Source organism: Coturnix japonica, chromosome 17 (genome assembly GCF_054131305.1).
Source record: "Coturnix japonica strain WE chromosome 17, WE-NBRP24, whole genome shotgun sequence".
Classification (NCBI taxonomy): domain Eukaryota; kingdom Metazoa; phylum Chordata; class Aves; order Galliformes; family Phasianidae; genus Coturnix; species Coturnix japonica.
Window position 1 is genome coordinate 13,742,621 of NC_140679.1, and position 23,682 is coordinate 13,766,302.

Consider the following 23,682-nt stretch of genomic DNA (forward strand, 5'->3'; position numbering starts at 1 on the left):
CAGGTGTTGAGGTGGTGGGTCTGTATGTTTCCATTCCTTGGGCTTTGTGCTGAGCCTCCGTGGACCCACACAGTCCTTGTGCAGCTGAGAGTCCTTCAGCCAGCTGCAGAGGGGATCACTTTGCCTCTTAATTCCTGCAGTCTACTTCTGAGGTGGGGTTTGTCCTCACATTGCAGCCTGCTCTGTTGAGGTGGAGCCCCTGTTTCCATCCTCGCTGCCCACAGAGGTTGATGGTGTTTGTTTTTGCCTCCCACAGACAGATGGTGGCAATGGAGATTTGGACCCTGGCATCCTGCTCACTGCTCAGACCATCACGTCAGAGACCACCAGCAGCACCACCACCACGCAGATCACCAAGGTAATGAGATAAAGCAGTGACAACAGAAGCAACAAAGTAAAGCAACAAATGATAAAGAGATTGGGCAGAATTGAGTAACAGGGGAAAAAAGCTTTAATTCCAGTTCCTTTTTAAAAAGCAACTGTGATTAACACCAGAAATGAAGCTTGGGGGTCCCAGAGCTGCCTGTGCTGTATTTAAACTATAGGTGATATATGACTTAGAGTCAGGTCTGGATGTTGGCTGTAGCTGTTCTGTGAGACGACAGGAAAGAAATGCACTGTGAGTCAAAGCTCTTTGCTGGCACAGCTACAAGAAAAGATCATTGAATGCTTGACAGTGTTTGTCTATGAGCAGTGGCAGTTTTCCTCTGTGATTCTGATACTCTGGTATGACAGCAGTACTTGGTAATCCTATTTTTGGATACCATCTTTAGGCAGGCAGCCCCAGTGCACTCGAATTCCTTTTCACTTCTCAGCTAACAGCAGTTTTCCCTTTGTGGCAGACTGTGAAAGGTGGCATCTCAGAGACACGGATTGAAAAGAGGATCGTCATCACGGGAGATGCAGATGTGGACCATGACCAGGTAGGAGTCTGGATGCAGCTCAGAAGTGCTTCTTAGCATTGGCACAGGCTGCAGCCATGCTGCTTTTCTGAAGATAATTTAAACAGAAAACAACCTAGGGATTGTTTTCTGGGGTAAAAATAAAGCTCTAAAGCTGATTTCAATAATAAATTCCTTTATGACGGTAGGCAGTTTCATAACTGGGACAGCAAAGCTTAATTCTGCTCTGAAACTGGTATTGGCAGCAGTGTTCTGATAGAATTGCTTTGGAAAATCACAACTTAAAATAAACCTGCAAGAAAATGAAAGAAGTTTTCCTTGTTATCTGGATTATCTTCATTAATTCCCTCAAACCTCAGAAAAGAGATTGCTGCAGTGTAGTGCCTGAAGTTGTTTCATAGCACTCAGCACCGCTGCAGAAGAGATGCCTGCATTAAATCTCACAGGTTTTATGTGAGAGCCTTTCTGATGAGTCAGCCTCACTGGCCTGCAGCATGTGTTGGAAGTGATGGTTTTGTCATCAGAGAATCATACGTTACATTTAATTTTAGTTGCAGCTATCACGGGCCTGGCAAACACTTGTTCAGCAAGAACTAGTTAGTTAATTCTGACAGCAAATGTCTGAGAACGTCTGCAGCTTGTAGTCATGCTTGCTGGAAGAATAAACAGAGCTTGCTTAATTGCTTCCATTCGTCTTCTAACAGGGGCAGCTGAGAGATGTGATGTAAGAGATGTGATGTGTTCTTAGAAAACCATCTTGCCTTTAACAAATAGCCCAGTGCCACTGAAAGCCTTGCTCTGCCCAGCTCCCAGGAGCATGAATGTTTCCTCTGCATGAAGCTCATGGCCAAGCTTTGACTCGCACAGCAGTGTGTACAGATCCAGACTGACTTAATGATTCCAGCATCTCATCACTTCATGCTCCTGTTGGGATCAGGAACCTTCAGGACATAAGAATTGTCTGCTTGGTGTAATGTGCACCATTGATTCCTGCCATGCCTTTAAAACGTGCTTCCTTCCAAACTGCTGCCAGGCAGCTTCGCTTTCCTTTCTTTCTACCCAGAGTTAGAAATAGGCTCTTGTTACCTCTGCCCTTCTCTGACATGTGCTCTTTTGCAGGTCCTAGCTCAGGCCATAAAGGCAGCGAAGGAGCAGCACCCGGACATGTCGGTGACCAAAGTGGTTGTGCACCAGGAGACTGAGATTGCGGAGGAGTAGCAGGGCTGAGTAAGTAGGGAGACCAAGTGCCATGAAGGACAGTGCTATTTGCTCTTCAGGGCAGGCAGCTGATCTCAGTGCAAGGGGATGTTTGGCTCAGTGTGGTCAAAATGTATGGAAAAGTATTGTTCACCAGGCAGTCCTGCTCAGTCTGTTCCTATTGAATCTCTTAAGGCTGATGTTACAGTCAAACACAGACTAATCCTGAAGTGGAAGCGAGCCCCCAAATAAGATGTAAAAGAAGTGAGATGAATAATGGAGCTGCTTTGTCACACCACACATCTCCAGCTCCTCGAGAGCATCCTGACCTGCCTAAAGCATCACTTCTTTGGTGGCTCTTAGAATCTGGGGACAGGCACAGGGCATTGCTGGGACAGATGCCCAGCAGTGCAGAGTCCAGGCTCACGCATAGTATTGCCAACAGCTCATCTCAGCTCTCCAGTGACTTCAGGAAAGCACATTCCTTTCTATAGAAAGATGGCTGTGAATAGCCGTAGCTTACCCTGTTTCTCTTTCTAGGAAGGGTTCCTTCCAGATGACACCAGGAAAAAGAAATGGAGCAGAACTACAAAACAACTACCTGGAGCACAGAGACCTCAGAGCTACACGACTTTACCCTCAGAGACTGAACATTCATATCACTTAGCAGGAGTTACGCTTTGACGTTTGACTTGGGATTGTCCAGAATGCACTGGATCCTATTGGATATAGTTTGTTGGTTGTTTCTTTTATATACATATATATATATATATATATATACATACATATATATATATATAGTGATGAACAGTATGCCATATTTCTAACTGTACTAAATATTTTTACAGGTTTTCAGTTTTGCATTCCCTCTCACAGCTTCTTCAGATGCAGACACAACCCGTGGGGCTCTTAGGGTTGCTTGGTGGGTTTTTCCTGGTTGTTGTTTTTAAGGGGGGGGTTCTTTTGTGTTTTTGTTTTTATTTGAAGTCTTATTCCCTCAGCCTGTTTAGGCGGCGTGGAGATAGAGCTGCATCAGAGCATACCCTGAGTGCAGGGTTGGTGCACACGTTCAGAAAGCAATGGGTCCTTCAGCCAGAAGAACCACTTGAAAAGGTCAAACTTGAGTTCGTGCAGCATTTCCAATTAATTACCTCCATTTGTAGCTCTAGGCAGTGTGAGACTCCTGCAGAACACCCGGGCACAGAGCAGGGCTTCCACCTTCACCGTGAGCTTCATAGAACCATTAAGGTTGGGAATCTCAGATCACCATCCCAACCACCCCCCACCCCATGCCCACCCAACCCTCATCCTTTGGAGCCTCCTCACCTTTGGGTGTTGGGCCCCCAATGTCTGAATGCAGTAGGGTTGTGTGATGTAACATATGCACACATCCTCATAGTTGGCTAGCTTAAGGAATACTGGAAGTTGCTTCGAGTACCTTATACTGTGAATTATAGAGCTTTAAGAGGACTGTGGTAGATATCTCCCCCTCCTCCCATGCATCCCTGCTGCGTGCTCCCTGCCTGGTTGTGTTTTCTAGATGTCATTAAATTGAAGAGCCCTTAGAAGTGTGTGTTTAGGATATTTGGACTCTGGATGCTATTAAGTCTTACGCAGCATTCACAGTAACTGATTTTTCGGTGTCATAGTTTTTCACTTGTTGGTGTTCTTGATTTTTAAATGAGTTTTTTTTTTCCCCCCTTGTTATGGGTTGTTTTTGTTTCCCCTCCATCCCCTCCTGGTGCTATTTAAAGCTGAACACATTACCCAGGTATCAGGGCAAGGTGTTGCATCCTGCTTTCATTTAATTTAAAACCCTATAGACAAACCTTCCCCAGGCCAACGGGCTGCATTGGGAGAAGGAACCTTAGGAGATGTCACATTGCTGGTTGCAATAAAGCCAATGTGGAAAGCTGCCTTGCTGGAATGAAACACCAGGGCTCCATCTGCATCACTGGGCTGAGCTTACAGACCATGTACAGAACAGCTTAAAAATAGATATTAAAAGAGAGAGAGAAAGAAAAGCACATAACATGAAGTTTGGTTCTGGAAGCCCCAGCCAACCCAATGGCCATCCCCATTCAGTGGATGCCACCCAGCACTCACTGCTGGTCCCCTCCATGGCTCCCATTGCTGAGCTCCATGGGAATGCCATCATCATGCCCCGGTTTCTCCTTCCAGCATTTAAACATGAACAAATAAAGCTGTGTAAAGTCTGCCTAACGCTTGTGAGCACTAAGATTTGGAGGATGCGATGTTGTATTACTTTTTATTCACAGTAGGGTGGCACAGAGGTAGCTGAAGGTGTGCAGTGCTCTGCTGCTGCTCCTCAGTCAAGGATGGAGGAAAAGGGCAATAAAGAAGCCCCTGCTTTCTGCTCTTTTAAACTTGAACGATTTGTTTCTGAAGTCACTGGACTCAGCTGGGACAGCAAACAGCCCTCAGACTGCATTGTGGCTCCGTGCCACTTCTCACATTCAGGTGTTCTTAAGCTGTCAGCATTGATGGGAGCCCACACCAAGAACACTTGGGCTGCTGGACGTGTGATGTGAGCCTCATGAATGGCTGAGCTGCAGCATCTCCAGGGCTCAGTGCCCTCCTGGAGCATCTTATGCTGCCCATTAGGTCCCATCTTCCTATACCCACCTGAGCAGCCCCTTCCTTGCATTCCCTGCAGCGCAGCCCTTCCATAACGCAGCATCTCTGCTCCCTCTTTTCCAGGAGCTGAGTTCTTTGCTCCTGCCTTCCCAGCTGCATCTTGTTGGCCAGCAACTGGGTGCACATTAGGAACCTTACAGAGCTTTGCAGTGGTGGATTAAGCACTTAGAGACACTCAGCAGTCACAAGAGCCGAGGGGAGCACCATGCAAGGCTAATGGGCAACCTGCAGTCATGAGGGGCACAACCCAACAGGCTGCAGTGAGCACTAACACAGCTGCACATGCCCCTTTTGGAGAGGTCACAGAATAGAAGAGCTGTTCTTTTATTCCTATCTTTTATTTTTTTTCCTATTTTTTTTTCTATTCCTGCATTTTGGGTGGTTCTTTTCCAGCCGTTCATCCTCACGCTTCCCCCTTTTTAACCCTCGAGCGCTTCAAACAAGACTTGAGTTCCTCCCTATGGTGAGAGCTCTTGGCTTTGGGCAGCACAGTGCTGCTGGGCACCGAGCAGCTCCTGCCCATGGGGCTGAAGGCAGCAACAGGCAGCATTGCTTTGTGCAGCATTGCTCTATGCAGCATTGCCCTATGCAGCATTGCTCTATGCAGCATTGCTCTATGCAGCATTGCCCTATGCAGCATTGCTCCATGCAGCATTGCCCTATGCAGCATTGCTCCAGCTGCCAGCCCTTCCTGCACCATGTTGTTAAAGCTCACTGTGTTAGGGACAAAGCAAACTAAAAGTCTATTTTTATGAATGTTCCCAGCTCTTCCCACTCCACAAAATTCACCCAGAGACTGTCTTGATTGTATAATATACATTATATGGAAGCTATTTATATATGAATGAATGTTTTTATAGGAGGAGCGGAGCTCGTGACCCACGTTCATCCATTAAATCTGGCTCCAGTCACCAAACAGCCATTTCTGGGGTGTTGCCCACAAACTGCCTGATTGCTGGTTTAATGAACTGTGGTTTGCTGTAGTTGTACCATGACCTGAGAGGTGGGAGAGCCCTCAGCTTAGAGATGGGACTTGTAAAAACACACACACACACAATAAGAGAAGGAATGAGTTGAGATATGAAGGAGCTTTGTAAAGTTCTTAAGGCAGTGGTGAATTGGCTAGGCTAGCTGGTCACACTCTTTATAACAATAGGAACTTATTGGCAGATCTTTTAGAGACTGGATAGCGATGGGAGCTGTTCTTTTGGACTTTCATAGTAAATCAAAGGGAAAGTTGCCGTAGCGTTTAGACAGACCTAAGTGTTCAGTATTGCTTCTTGTATTGCATTTTTCAATAAATTTTCAAACAAAACCACATCTCTGCCTCCAAAGTGGTTTCTTTGCCAGGTCTCTTCCCAGTGCTTCTCCCCTGTGGTTCACTCTGCAGCCCCAGGTTGGGATGGGACCCCCCCAAAGCAGATCCCAGCTTCCCCCACAGCGTCACCATTTAATAGGGGAGCACCTCTGCAAAGCAACCAAACCCTGAATGGCTGTGACCAAACTGGAGCAGAGATGTTGTCTGACATCCACAGCATCCTTAAGAGCAGCAGTAACACCATCAGGAGTGCTGACACGGCGCTGCTGCGTGGGGCTGGGGGCCAATTGGCTCTTGAACTGCTCCACGTTTTTCAATTGCAACCCGCTGCAGGCAGAACTTAAAAGAGAACCATAGAAATCAGCCACAAATAGTTGGGAAACGGCCTCTTCCATCAGTTCAGAGCACGGTGTGACTGACCCAGCACAAAGACCAAGCTGAAAAGCGCATCGGGTCGCTGAGCCAGCCTTGCCCCAGGCTCCGAGCTTTGTCCAACCCCATTAGGATCACCGTGTGCACCAGCGAGCCCAAAATGCTCCTTAAATAACCCTGCCCTAGGGCTGAGGAGGGCTGCTGAAGTCCCTGGTGCACAACCCAGACAGGACCCTATTGCTGGAGCAGCCCTGTGACGTGGGGGGAGATGGAGAGGGGTCAGGAACACGAGTTTGGGGCAGAAAGAGCAAAACTTGGCACAGCATTCAGCTGGTGAGATGAGGAGTTGGCCCTGCAGCCCTTTAACCCCTGCCTCAGTTTCCACCCATGCAGAGCCTGCCTGCAAGGGGGATAAAAACAGGCAAACAAACAGCATGGCAATGTAAAGGGATTGCAATAAAACCACCAAACCTGTATCCCAGAGCAGACCTGAGGGGCCCCCACACCAAGGCTTTGTCTCATAGCTCCCACCCATTTAGAGGAGCCAAAATCCCTGCTCCCCCACTCCCACCCCTTTCCTGGTCCCATCAGGAGCAGAACGTTCCCATCCACATCCCCTGATAGGGATATTTTTAGGCTGTTGATGCCATTTTGGGAGCCAGAACGTGGCTGCTGTGGGCAGGGTCAGCGCTGTCACTTGTGACACCCAGCACCCACAGCCCCCCCCTCCCTGCTCAGGAACCCAGGGCAGCCCTGCACCCCAACCCCTACATCCCAATGGATGGGATGGGGCTGGAAACTCTCCCCTGTTGCATCAGCCCCACCAAGATCTGTAGGCTCCATACACCGTAGCACCAACACCTATGGGTGCTGCAGCTCCAGTGCTCCCATGATTGCCTGGTCTCTGTCCCCATCAGCAAGAATCAGGGCTCAGAGCATCCCTCCTGCTCTGCACAGCACACAGCCCTATGCCAGCCCACCTCCAGGGCACACCACACCAGTACAGCCTATTTGCTGCCCCACATTGTGCTTCTCAGCCACCACAGCACTCATAATATCATCACTTTGGTCCACTCCATCACCACCGCATCCCTCCTCCAAAACCCACAGAGCAGCCCAACCTCTCAGTCCCTTTCTTGGGATCCTCTAGGATCTAGGATTCCTAGGGTGACCTCAGTGTCATGGGACCCACTGAGCTTCTCCAGGTGAGTCTTAGTGGAGTGGGAACAGACCCCTGAGCCCCAGGTTCCCATCCTTACAACCTGGGATGCTGACAGCAGCTGACGGTGACTTCAGGCTTCAGAACTCAGCTTCCCAATGGGACTTACATACAAAGGCTGCAACCTCAGCCAGGTACCGAGCACTGAGGTGTGAGCTCAGAGCTCACTGCCACAGCCAACCAAAGGCAGCACCCAAAATCCCACATATGAAGGTCAGAAGGCTCCGTCACAACAGGGTACAACCCATTCCTGCATGGACCCTCGTGCTTAACCACTGGGCTCTATCAAATGGCAACACTGAGCCCTCTCACCTTCCCCACCTGTGCACAGAGATTTATAGCAGGGAGAACCCCCCCCTAAATAACATACCAGCACTTGGACTCAGCTCCTTGGCCGTGCTACAAGCAAACAGACACCAGCAGAGTGCTTTCCTTTGCATAGACTTTAAATCTTAAGGCAGGGAGGATGAGGGGGAAAAAAATAAACCATACTTACCAGGCAGGCAGCATCACAGCTCTGAATTTGCTCAGTGCAGGAAGGGAAATGCTGTAATGAGCCCAGGGCTGAGCAGCTGCTGGTGCTGGGTGGGTTCAGCACAGCTGTGGGCAATGCTGCAGATGAGCCCAGTGCTCCCCAGCTGGAAACCCTCTGCAAATTAGCAGTGTTTTCCCTCCATCTCTTTTCCACACCTTGTGCATTAGATACATATAGATTTTGCCCCATCTTAAGGCATTGCATTGCACAGCACTGAGATGCTTCTGGGGGGGTTGCTTTAACTTTGTGGTGGGATGGGCTGAAGAAAGACAATGTCCTGCAGCTTCCAAGGTCCAAAACTCTGTGCTTGTTTCATGGGGATGGGATCAAAAGAGGAAACAAAAGAACATTTCATGCAACAAAGACATATTTCAGCTGCTGACGCTCAGCCCCACACCACAGCTTTGCTCTTGGGATGGGAGAGGCAGGGATCCAGCTCCAGCAGCAATGCTGTGCTGTTGTGCCTCCCAGGTCGCTGGCAAGAGCAGCAGCTCTGAGCAGGGATCCATTGCAGCCTGCAGAGGGGCTGGGAGGTTTGGGGACGTGTCCCCTATTGCTGCTGCTGGAAAGAATTTGGGGGGGTGGGGGGGAGGCCCTGCTGAGCACTGGAGCAGCAGCAGGATCAGGCATTGAGCTGCAAAATGGTTTTTCCTAATGGACAGTGGTTTGTCCACCTTCCTCACACACATTCCTGCACTGCCCAGAGCCACTGTGCTGGGGGTGTCACACTACCACCCTGAGTATGAGACAAGGGAGCACTGCGTGGCATCAAGGTAACATTTAATGGCCCTGTCGGGCTCTGCTCAAGCAAATTTCCCTTTGGGTTGGGCAAGGAGACCCAGCTGTGCTTTGCTCACCCCGACCCCATGCCATGGTCCACGGTGCGTCTGTAAGTCAGGGCTCCTCAGGAAGGCTGCCAGCAGAAGGGCTTTGTAAAGCTGAGAGCATCCCCAAGGGAGGTGGTGAGGAAGAGGAGGAGCAAAGGTCCCAACCCAGGAGCCCTCCCCAGGCTCGGGGACCTCAAAAGTCTGTTTCAAACCCTCAACCCCAATGCTGTCAGACCCGCGATCCCCCCTCCATGCCCACCACCCAGGAGCTGGGCCGGGGCTCAGCGTGGTGCGTTGTCCCACCGGACTCCAGGAGCCGGTCCAAGGACTCGCCCCAGTTCTCCAGTTTGGCATAAGCCACCGCGTTGATGTGGTCAAGTCGGGGCCAACTCCGGTTCTTACGGTCCTTGATGGGAGCCACCAGCAGCACCCCCGGCCGGCCCAGATCCAAAGACTTGGAGTGTCCCGAGTTGTGGGGCTGAGTGTCAGGGCCTACATCCACCATGGGGCCACCATCCTCCATGTTGATGACAACATGGCCGCTGCGGTGCTCCATGCCCCGAGGTGCAACGCTGCTGCTGCTACTGGGGGACAGCAGGGCCCAGGAGGGCAGCGGGCCTTCAGCAGGAGGGGGGGCTCCCTCTGTCATCCCACTGGCCCCCCGTGAGGCAGCGTCCAGCAAGCGGTTGTTGAGCTTGATGATGGGCAACGCCAAGGCCCCGACAGTGGCGGAGAGCCCGAGGTTTGCCTCCGAGTGGAGGCTGAGGAGGGAGGCTGCTGGGGATGCCCCTGGGCACTGCATGAGCTCAGCTGTGGTCTGCAGCCTGTTGGGGCCAAAGCCATCGGCCCATTTGCTGCCCAAGGACAAGTCCACCTCGTAGCAGCCCTCCAAGCACTCAGGGCTGGCTTTGGGTGCAAGTTGGGTGTCCTCATCCTTGGGGCTGGTCTCCTTGGGGAGATCCGTGGCCATGCAATAGAGACCTTTCTGCATCAGCATGCGAGTCTCCATGTCCCTGTTCTCGTAGAGCATGGTGTTGGCGCAGATGAAGATGAAGAGCCCGATGCCCATGATGACGGGGCCGATCAGCTTCAGCTTCTCATTGTGGGGCGCGGGGCGCCCAGCAACCACCTCCCTCCTCATGTCCCCCGCCGTGCTGGCATTCCCCACTCCAGCCCCAGCACCTCCATGCCCCCGATGGGGCCAGTAGCCCACCACAGCAATGGTCATGCCTACCAAGACCACCGAGATGCCCACCATGACGAAGGCTCCCGATGGTGAGCGCATGCGAAGCTGTCCCTTCACCGCCACCTCCGGCAGTGATTTGCGACGTAGCCTTCGGCCTCGGCGCCGTGGTGGGGCAGGGGGGGCTGGTGGCTTTGTGCCCCCCACTGTTGGCTCTCGCATGGGGCCATTGGGTTCGGTGCTCTCGGCAGTCATCGTCGCTGCCTTGGCTGCTCTTCCTGCAGGGAGAAAGGTGTTGTGAGCTTCATGTGGTGATCTGGGGGGGTCTGGGTGTATGGGATGGAGGGGATGTGAGGATAGTGGGACCACAGGGATATTAGGAGCACGAGGATGGTGAGAACATGGGGATCATAGGGACACTGGGAGCCCAGGGATGCTGAGAACGTGGGGACCACAGGGATGCAGAGACAACAGGGATGTTGGGAACATGAAAGGAAAAGGGACATTAGGAGCATGGGGACACCAGGAGGACGGGGACCACAGGGACACTCAGCCCACAGGCCATGCAGGAGTCCAGCAGTTTTGGTCTCTATCTCACTGCCCGTTTTCCTCCATCCCTGCTTGGGAGCTTTGCTTGCTGCTGGTGGAAAGGCTGAGGGTGACCCAGCAGCAGAGGGACATTGTGCATCCACCCCAGCACAGCCCGACAGCACCGTGATGAGAAGCCAAAAGTAAAACTGATTGGGAACACAAGGGCACAGGGTGGGAGGGGGGGGAAGCATGGGTTCTCATTTACTCCCTGAGATGAATGAAGAAGCAAAAGCCAGCAAAACAGCATCAAGAATGGGAGGAGAAAAAACAAACACGAGGGCTTTTTCCAGCCTTAATCATCTTAAGGTGCCGTTTGCATCCCCGGGAAGGAATTAAAGAGATGAGTTTCAGGATGACAGCGTGTTCCCAACAAACAACAACAACAACAAACCCACCCCAACCCACAGCTGAGAGCTCAGTGCTTCCTTGGAATCAGCTGGCAGCCCCACGTCACCAGGAGGGAAGCCCAATAGAAACCACTATGGAGGAGACCAAAAGGATGCTGACCCCAAAGGGAAAGTCACCCGTGTTCCTTGCAGCTCTGAGCACTCTTGTTTAGGTTCCCACCTGAGCTTTTGTTGCTTATGGTCCTAAATCTGACCTCTCCAATGTTACATCTTTATCTCTGTGCCACCCAACAGCTGCCCGTGTTCAAGAAGTTGCGGCATCGCTGGAGATGGTTGTTCCCAGAGTTCAGAACCACTACTTTTATTAATAGAATCCCCAAGGTTATATAAGCCCTTGTAAGGGGGGGGGGGGAACATAAAAATTCAGCGTTGCCATCAAATTCAGGAGCTGGCAGACACCGATGCTCCCACAGTTGTGTTAATGCGGTGGAGGGGATGAGCTGTGTGAAGTTTGGGTGCAGCAATGGGGGTTATGGTGGCACTGGGCACACAGGGGATGTGGGGCAGCCCCACTCCCTGCCACCTCATCCCTCCCCAACCTGCTTTGTGCTGAGGGCTCCGTTCCTTTGGGGAGAGGGTATAGAAATGTAAATACCTTCAGTACACTGCCAGGTTCGGAGCTAAGCTTCCAATCCCCGCAATAAGGCTGTCATGAAAATAAATACAAATCTTTTTCTCATCCACCCCACCACGAAATGACACCGCCGGCTCCATCCTTCCTCCCACCCCAACCCTCCTCTCCCTCCTTTGCATGGAGATGCTACAAAACTCGGGCACCAAACTGCAGCAGTGGGCACAGTGACAATAAGGGACGGTCCCTATAGGATGCTCTGCCCTGAGACAACGCTGTCCATGTCAATTTGCAGCATGTCACAGTCTATCCAAAGTCATATTTAGTCCTCAATCCTCCCTCTGGACAAGGGGTGTGCAAAAGGGGATGGCAACATACATAGAATCAGCAGCACCCCCAGCTTCCAGGAACACACCACGGACCCTCAGTGGATGGGGAAGGTTCAATCTGTGCCTTTATGGGGAGGAGAGATGCTGCTGCCTTTTGCAGGTGGGAAGCATCAGGATCCTCCAAGCATCACGTTTTTCCTTTCTTAGTGATGCCTCCTGTGGGCTGGCACAGCCCAGGTGTGGGCATGGAGGGGGATGGAAGGGGCTCAGGTGGGAGCAGAAGCTCAGGAAATCACCAACAAACCATTTCTTTATTAGGAATCCTGTGGCACTTCCAAACGTTGCCCTCCTGATTCTGCGACTTTAGTGCTGCCTGCCTTTCAGAAGGAGCCAATGTTGAAATCCATCACCCAGCAAAACCCATTTAAAGGCTGTTGGGATGGGTGAGCTCTCCCCAACACACCCCAACCACTGTAGGGAGCGTGTGCCACCGCTCTGAGCCTCCCCAGGACCCTGAGTATCCACCATGGGCACAGCAGGGCCACCCTCCCAGAGCCTGCAGGGCACTGCTGGCCACATGCAGCAATACAAACAGCTCGGATCAATTCTCAGCTCCTGCAGGGTCCAACCCCAACCTCTGCTGCTTCCTCACCTCCAGCTGCCTCGAGGCAGAGCTGCTCTCCAGCAGATCACCCCAGTTCTTCTGCTCCCAGCTGCCTTTATTCGCTCCAGCAGTCCTGGCTTGATGAACTCACTCCCAGCCCGGCTACACCCCGCAGTCACATCCCTCCCACTTCCCTATTCTTCTCCCTCCAAATCTCCCTCCTTAGCTACACAAGTGTCCAGACAGCAGCAAAACCATCTTTGTGGGGCTCTCTGAGCAGAAGAAATCCCTTGTTACCCCCCATCCCTGCTCACCATCCCACCAGGACAAACCCCCCTCCAGGCTCAGTCCCTGTGTGTAAATCCCCATTCCCAGCACGGTGATAAAATCCAGCTGTAGCTGGGGCCGACCATTAATCAATCCTAATTAATTAAGCTCCCCATGTGGAAGCTTTCTGTGATGATCACAGCTGGGTGTGAAGGTCCCAGCTCCAACCCTGGGTTGGGGTCCCACCTTTAGCTGAGCTCCTGAGATGCTGGCAGGACTCACAGCCCCCAGCTGTGGCCATTCACTCTCTGCCCATGGCCCAGAGCTGGTGACATCTCACTGATTCCCAATGCCCCACTGTGGTCACCAGTGTCACTTGGAAACAGGGGCATCAATGAGTGGATACAGCTCTGCCCCCTTTTACCCATCCCCTTCACATCAACTTCCCTCCCCGCTCCCAAAATGGGGCCATCCTTTCTACTCCTCCTTACCCTTAAGGCGAAGAAACTGCGTGGAAACATCCCACTGATTACTAATTACCAGTGCTCGCCTTACCCAGATTTGCTCTGCTAATTAGACTAATCTCCACAGCGGGGAAATGAGCTGCAGCCAGCTGGATGGAGGCGATGCTGAGGGGTAGATAGGAGCCGTGCTCAGGGCAGGCCCTGGGAAGGGACTTGAACCCGTTGTGCAATGAGACGATGAAGGGTGAATTCCATGCGGCCCCTCCGAGCTGATGCTGAAACGAGGACATCTGCATTGCTCAACTTTATGATGGGAACCAGATGCCAATAATTAGTGCAACCCGGATCCGAGATGGTGCGGGCGTCTACATTGAAACGGGGGAAGGGATTTCTAATGTCAGCATTTCGCTACCTTGGAGAGGGAGGATTTCCTAGGAGAATTCCTGCCTATGTGGAGCAATGCAGGGCAGCAGAGAGGGGGCTGCAGCCAGGAGCCTGCACAGCAGCACAGAGAAAAGGAAGGGAATCCCCCAGCTCTGCATCCTGCACGGACTCAGGATCCAACTCTGAGTTTGGCTCCTTTCCTTCCACTCCTCCAACAAATCCCTACCAAAGTGGAGGCAGGGAGGGATGCGGGGGCTGCCAGGAGCTCGGTGCTCTCAGGCACAGTGTGAGGGGTCTGAGGGTGATGCTGACACCCCCCTCCCTGACCCAGGGATCGCTGACATACAGAGCAGCGCTGCCAGTCGGCAGTTCCCAATGTATTCCCAGCTGGGATCACTCTTCCCTCCAGCATCTGAACGCTCACATCTCCGCTCCGTGCCCTGCTTTACTTTGCTCTGCCCTGCGGCCAAGAATGCAAAGCTCATGAGCAGGAACTCAAACCTACTCGGGAGCAGAGGTGCGGATCCAAAAGAAAGAAAAGACCCTCCTGATCCCACCACCACGAGTAATTTCCACCCACCAAAGTGCTTAAATCAAACCCTGTGCGGGGATCCGCTCTGTGAGCACCCTCAGGTCAACGTGGAGATGGGGAGCTGCAAGAAGTACCGCAGTTTGGCTACAACAGCAGCACTCCTTCCCAGGTCTTGTGTCCTGGTGTGTGTATGTGCAAGTGTGAGCAATGTGCATGTGAATATGTCCATGTAGATGTGAGCGTGTGGATCCCTGCTTGTGCATTTGCTTTTGCTCCAAGCACCCGGCACTTTGGTGCACACACTCAGACGTGTGCGTGCATCCGCGTGTCCGTGGGTGCCACAGTGTGTGCCCGGGGGTGATGTCAGTCCTTAAGTCCCAGCGTCCCCGCTCACAGCGCTGCCCCGATCCCGCACTCCCTCCCATCTCCGGCTCCGCTCCGCTCCCAACCCCGCACTCACCGGCGGCCGCCTCCAGCCGTGGCCGCTGTCCCCGGGTCTCAGAGCTCTGGGGGTCGTGGCCATGGAGGGGCTGCAGAGCGGGGCTGCTCCGCTCGTTTCGGTTCGGCTCCACTCGCTTCGGGGCGGCAGCGCGTCCCGCCCGGCGCTGGGTCCCCTCCCCGCCCTCCGCCCTCGGCCCCGCGGGGAGGCGGAGACCGGAGCATCGCCAGGGAGGAGGAGGAGGAGAAGAAGGAGAAGGAGGAGGGAAGAGCGAGAAGAGACCGTGCCCCGACCCGGCCGGGGAGGAAGGAGAAGTTACGGCCGCTTCGGGCGGAGCTGCGGCACCGGGAGGGGATTCGCGACCCCCGTCCTGCAGCACGGAGCCCTGGTGGGAGCCAGAGAAGGGCGATGCCCTCGTTCTGCTCGTATCACACGAGATGCACAAAGTTCCGGCCCTGTCAGGTCAAACTGGGCTGGGAATGGGTCTGTAGCAGCGAGACCCTCTGCTTCACGCCTTGCTTTCTCCCTTTTAATCATGCAGCATCTGTTGGAATGAAAGCGCTGCTCTAAGTTCACTTTCATCCCCCTTTTTCACTTTTTTCATCGCCCTGCAGGCACTCCTTAAAGCCCGGTGTCACACACACACTCACACCACACCAGTGTCCCAGAGATTCAGCTCCATTCTGCTCCGGTGCCATTTGCATTTGACAGGGTTTAATACAAATGAACCCAACTCCTGCTCCCCTTCTTCACCATGGCTGGGATAAATCTAAGAGCATCAAATGAGATCCCTGCTTACACCACAAAATACAGCTCCACAGTTCCCTGTGTGACTCTGTGCCACCAGCAGCATCTCCTGCCCTGAAAGCAAATGCAAACTCCATCCATTTGGTTTTATTGCATTGCCCAGCAAAGGGTTTTAGAGTTCTCAGGATGTGCATCCATCACCCAGGGACCCAACGACAAGGGAGAGAGGATCCCCACTCTGGTATATGCTGAAGAGGTGGTGATGCCCTGCAAGTTCACAGCTGTCCCAATGAGCTGGGGAGCTCATCCTGCATCTCTGGGATGCTACTGCAGCATCCCAGGGAGGATTACAGCCTGTTCTCCCTTTCCTATCACTGGAAAACATCCGGGCTCTCCTTGATCCAGAAGAAATTAATGCTTTTGAGCAAAATCTGACTTCCATCCCCAGGCTGTACCTGTGCCAGGTGGAGCCAGCCAAGGAATTGGAGCTGGAAGAGATGAGAGCTCAGCTCCTGGAGCAGGGCTGGCAAAAGGGCACTGAGCTCCATCCCTCCCAACTGGAGCATTGGAGCCCCCTCCATTGCAATGTTCCAAATCCAGATCACCCCCTGGCACCCCAAGTGTCATTAACACCATGAACGTGACCCAGGGTGCGGGAAGGAGGCACACAGGACATCACAGGGAGGTGGGTGTTTTAATTGTCCCAACACCTCCTCCTCCTCACAAGGAGTGTGATAACACCCGGAGGAGTGGAGAGGAGAAAGTAATGCAGAGGGGGCAAAGGGGCACCAGGAATAGAGAAGGATGACCTCAGAGAGGAGTTAATTGTAGGGTGGGAGATGAGCAGGACCAGAGCTTGGAGAACTGCTACAGGAATGGGGAGGAACAGCAAAAAGACAATAAGAAAAGTAAATCAATGTCAGTGTCTGTGAGGGGAAAAACCACAGACCTCGTGGTAATGGGGCACCTCGCTTTAGATACAGGGGAGAGAAGGGAACTGCAGGTCACCTTTATACAGGCAGTGGGGGCTGGTGGTCCTGGCACAGCATCCTGGTTCTGTGCTGCCTCAGTTGGGCACAGGAACCCTGTGACCAGAGGAAGGAGAAGGAGACAGCGACTGATCACAGCCAGGATCTTAGATCAGAGAGAAGGAATGTTGTTATGGAGAGGCTGAGAGCTCGGGGTGGGATGACTCATGCTGGAGAACATACAGCTGTTGGAGAGGGATCTGGCACCGAGCACTGAGGCTGCAGAGCCCTCCCTGTGAGCAGAGAAGGGAGAGAGGAGCCGGGGCTGTGTGTTACTCCCTGACCCAATGCATGGGATGGGATGGGATGGGATGGGATGGGATGGGATGGGATGGGATGGGATGGGATGGGGTGGGGTGGGGTGGGATGGGATGGGATGGGATGGGAGGGGATGGGATGGGGTGGGGTGGGGTGGGATGGGATGGGATGGGATGGGATGGGATGGATGGGATGGGATGGGATGGGATGGGATGGGATGGGATGGGATGGGATGGGATGGGATGGGATGGATGGGATGGGATGGGATGGGATGGGATGGGATGGGATGGGATGGGATGGGATGGATGGGATGGGATGGGATGGGATGGGATGGGATGGGATGGGATGGATGGGATGGGATGGGGTGGGGTGGGATGGGGTGGGGTGGGATGGGATGGGGACAGCACCTCTGCACAGCACAGCAGCACCCAGCCCATGGCCAAGCCTGAGTTTGGAGCCACAAGGATGCACTGAGCACAGTGTGGACATACAGTGCAATAGGGAAACTGAGGCATGGAGAGAAGCACTCCCTGCTGGTTGGCTGTGGGGAGTAGAAGATGGTTGGTGATGGCTGCTCCCAGAGTGGGATTCTGTGACTGTAAGGAGACCTGGGGAAGGCATTAAGAGCAACTCCAAGGCACAGGAGAGAACTTGTGCCCTCCCAAAGCCCTTCTAGATGTATTTTGTGGTACAGGCCTGCAAACAGAGTGCTGGATTCCCAGTGCAGGGGATAAGAGCTGCACCATCAGCTACAAAGCCAGTTCAATACATTCCCAAGCTTTAACTCCAGGCCTCTCCATCCCAAAGTGCACATCGGGGCAGGCGGAGGCTTTACAGAAGAGCCGAACTTCACAGCAAACTCATCAGAATGTTTTCGGTTTGGCATTTAGGTTATGTTCTAAATTACCGAGCATTAGCGCTTGCTAATGTGGAGGTAAGACAAATAAAAGCCAAAGCAAAGTGCTTCAGCTGAAGCTGGGATGGAATATTTCACAGAAAGGCAATATTCGGTGATTGCTGCTTCGTTTAGAAACGAGCCATAACGGCTCCAGCTCCACGCAGAACATTGTGGGAAGACAATTGTCATTTCCATCCCTCTCCTCCTCCCTCAGACGCCGCAGGGTCGGTCCCTGCTCTCATGTGCTGCCAGCTGGGATGGGCACAGCACACAGAGGATGCAGAGTGCTGCCCTGCACCGCAGGGGACCCCAGACATGGGTTCACCATCGCCTCCTTCTGTGCCCTGCAGTTGTTGTTGCAGTGAGGTCAGAGGATGCTGAGCTGCGTCTCAGTGCTGACCCTGCCTTTATCCCCTCCTTGCCCCATAGGCCACATCTCAGCATCTCTCCCTTGTCTCTAAACAACATCCCAGGGTCCAGGCAGGGAGTTGTGGTCCCGGGGTTGGGCAGGAATAGGGCAAAAGCGCATGGAAAAGATACAAACCCATTCCAAAGGGCTGGTGGCAGGGAAGGGAATCTAGAAACCAGGAAACATTTGGGCTCTGGCATCTCCCCGTGCCTGACCCTGGCAGCAGATGGTGGGCAGGGAGCGGGGTGTGCTGCTGTACGAGGATGGAGCTGTTAGAGCTAATGTGTGGGAAGTGGCCATTAATAAATTAGCAGCAACTTCGCAGCCATCAGAGCCTGAAACCCTCCGGGACCCAATATGGAGCAGTGGGATTTCAGGGTGATTTATTCTTGGGTTGAAGTAGGGATTGTTTGATACCCAGAAACCTCATCCCTGTGCACACCAGGACAGCTTTGGGGTATGAATGTGGGGGTCCATCCTTTCTATGGCACATCCACCAAGCATGCAGCTCCCAGGAGCAGAGCAGGAAGGAGCAGCCAGCAGAAACCGCCCTATAACTGAGACGTCTCTCCCTCGAAGCATCCAGCCCAGCTTCAGTAATCCCAAATCCTTGGTATTAGACATTTAATCCCATATTTTATCATGTCCCTTCTTGCCAAGGGGCTGAAATTAAAAGGGAAGCAGGGAAGGGCTGAGCTTGGGCTGCTTTAATCGGTTCTTGCTGGTGGATGGAAGGGAAGGAGGGAGGAAGAGGTGGGAGCTCCATCATTGCTCTCCTCCTCGCAGGGATGCAGCATCAGAAGGAAGAGGGCAGGGGAGGAGCGGGGCCAACAAGCGGCTGCGTGGGGCTGTGCCAGAGAGCAGGCAGAGATTTGTTTCCATGATGCAAGCAGAGGGAGAGCAGCTGAGGCAGGACATGGGGAGTGCAGGGCTGGAGGCAGCCACAGGTATGAGAGCCAAAGCACTGCACTGAGAGCCCTGGGATGGTGACAGCCCACATAAAGGCAATGACAGCCGTGAGAAGCAGCATCACTAATCCCTTTGGAGATGACTACCCCGCTCTGCTTTGGGGGATGGAGATGTTTTGCAGTCACCTGAGCAGAGGAGGGGCAGCAGCGCAGACCTGATGTGCTGGGCAGGCTGTTGGAAGTGAGCATGAACTCATAAGGGGGTCCTGGAACAAAACAAGGGATAACTTTCACATGTGCAACCTGATGCTGTTTACCCCCGAGTAAGTTTTCAGATAGGGGCAGGCTAATGGAAAATCCTGTAATAATTACATCGGTGTTGTGGTGTGATGGAAAATACTGTAATGAGATTAGTTATGGAGTGGGCTTTTCTGCTGCAGCACGGCCACCAGCACAGCTCACCCATCCCCTCCTCAGCCCTGAGCAGCACTTTGGGGCTTGGGAACCCCCCTCAGAACCCCTCACAGTGTGAGAACACACACATACCTTTCCCCTGTGGTTAACTGAGGGAATTAAGCACAGCTCTCCAGCCACAGCTCCCAGGGGCAGCTCTCCTCGTTTGCAGCTTCGCCATCCCTATCAGTGACTTGTCCTGGAGGTATTTCTGGCTCTGCCCTTGTTGATTCTCATGTCCCGCTGAATATTGCATGTGCTGCCATTCCCCAAGGGCTGATAGCCTGAGGAACGCCGATGCTTCGCAGGGGATGCTAAGCAGCACCTCTTCTCCTCCCTAACATGACTCTGTGTGTGTATTTACCACTGATTATATTTGCAGGAATGCTTGAGTGTGAGCATTAGCTGAAAGGTGTCAAGGAGTCCATCTGGGCAGTAGAAGCATCTCTGAGGGCTGTAGTGAAGGAGGAGCAGCACCGTCCCTGCTGATGGAGCACATCTCAGCTTCTCCCTGTCCTCCATTCAGGGGGAGATCTCAGCCATGAGAAGATGGAAACAAGGATGGGGAACTGAAAAGAGGGTAAAAAATGATGGGGAGGAGAGGAGATCTGCAGATCCAAAGGGGAGGAGGGGAATCCATGCAATGAGAGCAGTGACTCCTGGGAAGAAACACTCCAATACTGAAAGGAATCTCCAGCTCTGAGCTGTTGGTCTTACAGAAGTTATATGAAATTTGGGATGATTTCCTGCTGAAGAAGTAAATAAATAGGCTCAAGGAAACTGGGTTTCTTCCAAGGCAGCAGTGCAAGCTCTTCCAGCATTAACTGCTGCAAAATGGGTTTCCTAAGACCCTGAGATGGTCCAGGAGGAATAGACCATCTGATGAGCAAAGAGGTTTGACACCAGATTAAGCAGAGAACTTGGATCAGTGCTTGGAGCAGCAGGGTCTGAATGACAAACAAGGGAACAAGGGGGGCCATGCAGGAGACGAACTTGCTAATGGGCATCAGAGCAATTACATGTGCAGCTCTAATAGGGATGGAAATAATTAACATTCTACTGCTCAAGAACTGGTTCCCTGAGTCCTGCTGAACCTGAGCTCCCATTTGGGGGTGGGGGTTGGGTATGGAAGCAGAAAGCAATAGTGTCTGGTGGGAACGGGCTCAGGATTCAGCTCTTGTCCTTACCAGCACACAGCTCCATGCCTGCACCCATTCAGATGACACACACCATCCCCACAGAGCACCCTCCCTTAAGAAAGGGTCAGAATGGAAGGATCTCAAGCCCCCCAAAGACCTTTGTGGGATGTTTCCTATCACCACCATTTCTCCACCTCCTGAAACTGGGCAGGAACCCCCACAGAATGGGGCAGGAACCCTTCTGGCCCAAAGGGATTTGGCTGTGCCCTGGGAGGATGCTGCTGGGAGGCAGTGGGAGGTGCAGATTGCAGCAGTCCCTGCCTCTACAGGGCTGACCCCGCAGGATCAACAAGGCTTTGTTTTCTTTATCCCTTCCAGCAATTCATCAATTTTACTGCTAAACAAAACCACCTCTTTGAAGGGGAGGTCTCCTGTTCTAAATCTCTCTCGGGGCGGAAGCAGCAGATGATCTTAACCAGATGTGGCTGCTTAAAGGGATGCAGATGCTACTGCCCTGGCAGAGCTGTGCTGGGTCCCAGGGCACCCCGAGCACACCCAGCATCACCCCACTGCTAATTCACCACCACCACAATATTCTGTCGGCCCTAAGGATGCCACCAACCCCCCCCCCCTCAGCTCCTCTGGGTGCTTCAGTAAAGGCATCACAGTGTGGCTCCTGCTGCATTGAGAGCCTCCAACCTGCTGGAGATCCAGTTATCTGGTAGGCTTTTTAGCACATCAGTGTGCTATACTCCCTCTGGTTACCACTACAACTCTTTACATACAACCAGAGCTGCTTTTATCACCCTCCATACAGCCAAAAACACTCTATTTCCCCCCCTCCACCTCAAAGAAAACTCAGCTCCATCATCAGAAGCTCCACATCCAACTTCAGGAAGATTTTCCACGTGTTCTGGATGCAGCAGCATCACACAGGGCGCATCATGTCGTCTGATCATAAATAGATGTGAACAAGCACTGGCTTCAGGGCAAGAGGAAAGCTTTGGCTGCTCTGGCGTGGAGATAATTACACAAGATTAAAACACAGAGCTTGTTCCTTGCCCTGCTTACATAAAGTCCTCATGCACATTTTATAAGAGAAACTGCCTGGATATAAAACACGTCACGCACCAAAACTTGATAGCATAGAACAGAGCTCTGACCCAAAGCCAATGCGCTCCGTAATTGAAGGTGTCATTAATTCTTTCCCCATCACCCAGATCACTTTGGAGACCTGAGAATGGTGTAGAAAGCTCCAACAGCAGCCAAGTTACATAGAGGAGGAGTAGAGTGCCACATCCTTGGGCACCAATTGGCACCCATCACTACCTGAGGTTGCATATGCAGCTCCAACAGGAGCAGATGTGCCCCTCCAGCTGTGTAAGGGGAGGCAGGGACCCCTGGTTCCCCCCAGACCCCCTTCTCTGCTGCTGAGCTCCAGCCACTCATTAAGTGCATTCTTTCTGCACGTGGTGCACAGCGCGAGCCAAAGGAAAAACAAATCTGTTTCATGGAGGGAGAAAGAAAGAAAAGCTTCTAATTTTGTGCTGCCTCTTAAATGAAGATGCTTGGGGCATTCTGCACTGAGAACACAGAGTGAGGCCTCCCCCAGCCAACAGCAGAGATGTGCCTCGAAGACAGGGGTTACATCAGAGCCTCCCCTCTGGTCTTTTTCAATCCTACCCATAAGGGAGAGGAGTTTGAAGCGGTGTGAAAACCATCCAGGGAGACTCATTGAATAGTTGTGTGGTCCTGCTTGGTAACACGGAGACATAGCACAGCTTCCTTTGCTCCTGCCAGGGATAACACAACACAGAGCTCATCCCTGTGTGCCCAAGGAGAAGCGGAAACGCTGCTTGGGGCTGCAGGAGCAGCTGGCACTTTGCACATGGGGTAACCTCTGCTATTGGTGTAGGGCACTCACAGCACCATAAAAACCATCAGTCTGAGCCCCCCAAAGGCATGAAATCAGGTTTGGAGACACACAGACTGAATGGGAGGTGCTCAGGTCTGCAGGGGACATAGAGTGGTGCATTGAAACCCTCCGTGCAGAAGACCTCAGCACATCGCCTGAGGAGTGGCTGGAAATGCTCCAGCAGCAGATACGTGCATCTCCAAACAGGAAAAAATACCTTGCTTACATTAACAGTGTCTGGATGGTCAATTATGTGCAGAGAAGGAAGAACCGGGGGACAATCAGGATTGAGTTGGTGCTCTCAAAGAAACAAGGGAGGCAACTCCAACAGGATGCTCCTTTTCCCCACTGCTGGCTCAGCCCACATCAGTCACATTTGTTAACAGCAGCACAACAAGAAAGGAGCAGTTTAAAGGGGAACTCACAGCAACAAACCAGCACAGACTGCAGGTCACACCTTCCCCTATAGGAAAACAATGCACTTCCAGCAGAGAAATAAGAAGTGAAGGTTCCAGCACTTACCTTGCTACAGAGCTGGGCATCACAGCACTCCTCCCAGGGTAGGGCTGTGCCAGGAGAGCAGAGACAGGCTGAGTAGACAACGTGAAAATGCATTCAAGTCAAGAGCCCAGGGCAGCTACGAGGGGTGGTGGGCTCAAAGGGCTGCACTGTGCTGATGAGAGTGCAGAGAAGGGCAGCAGTCTTCAATTTATAGCCAGGAAACACCTCGAAACCTTCCCATGGATGCTCAGATCCCACGAGGGCAGGGGCTGCCTGCAGGACAACACCAGCATGCAGAGAACAAACAGGTTTGGATGCCCAAGGCTCAGAACAGAAAAGTCCACATCTGACCGAGCAGAATAACCTGCAGATGTAAGCAGCTGTTGGGGTGGTTAATGCACACTGCTAAGACTTCCCTATCAAATTCTTGGTTAAAATCAAAAGCCCCTTCAGCTCCTATGGAGGAATTCAGGTATGAAAAGCAGTGAGACAGACAAGCACGCATCCCAGCAGAACCTAAGGGTGGCTTAAGAGAGAGCTCGGAGAAGCAAAACTCAACGTTACTGAGCACACAACAAACATCCAAGCTAAGCAGACTGGGAACCCGAACACGGTAACAAAAGCAAA

General features: G+C 52.5%; 2 protein-coding genes across 53 annotated transcripts in view; one reads left to right on the forward strand and one right to left on the reverse strand.

Annotated features, from left to right (window-relative positions):
- Positions 1-6,077, forward strand: part of EPB41 (erythrocyte membrane protein band 4.1) — a 65,154-nt gene extending 59,077 nt beyond the window's left edge. For 48 of the 49 annotated variants that reach the window (XM_085518437.1, XM_085518462.1, XM_085518442.1 and 45 more), the window contains 4 exons: positions 257-358; positions 843-923; positions 2,022-2,129; positions 2,640-6,077. In XM_085518437.1, coding sequence (XP_085374563.1) covers positions 257-358; positions 843-923; positions 2,022-2,120 — 282 coding nt within the window. In that variant the 3' untranslated portion in view covers positions 2,121-2,129; positions 2,640-6,077. The remainder of the gene's footprint in view (positions 1-256; positions 359-842; positions 924-2,021; positions 2,130-2,639) is intronic. The other variant, XM_085518471.1, reaches the window with a different exon arrangement.
- A 2,887-nt stretch (positions 6,078-8,964) lies between these two features.
- Positions 8,965-23,328, reverse strand: TMEM200B (transmembrane protein 200B). 4 transcript variants are annotated; one of them, XM_085518478.1, is made up of 2 exons: positions 23,077-23,328; positions 8,965-10,489 (listed from the first exon to the last, which is right to left on the reverse strand). In XM_085518478.1, the coding sequence occupies exon 2, from the start codon at positions 10,464-10,466 to the stop codon at positions 9,258-9,260; it is 1,209 nt and encodes a 402-aa protein (XP_085374604.1). In that variant the 5' UTR covers positions 10,467-10,489; positions 23,077-23,328; the 3' UTR covers positions 8,965-9,257. The 4 variants fall into 4 exon arrangements, with proteins under 4 accessions (XP_085374604.1, XP_015738969.2, XP_085374605.1 ...); XM_015883483.3 differs by lacking the exon at positions 23,077-23,328 and adding an exon at positions 14,821-15,041; XM_085518479.1 differs by lacking the exon at positions 23,077-23,328 and adding an exon at positions 13,472-13,570.
- Between the last annotated feature and the right edge of the window lie 354 nt (positions 23,329-23,682).

What these genes read in the sequence shown, in the direction of transcription:
- TMEM200B (XM_032449026.2), bottom strand. Translation starts at nt 13,281, where the DNA reads ATGGCCACAGCTGGGGGCTGTGAGTCCTGCCAGCATCTCAGGAGCTCA. An exon ending in TCTCAGGAGCTCAGCTAAAG is followed by an intron (nt 10,490 to 13,226) that starts GTGGGACCCCAA and finishes TTCTCCCTGCAG; the next exon opens with GAAGAGCAGCCAAGGCAGCG.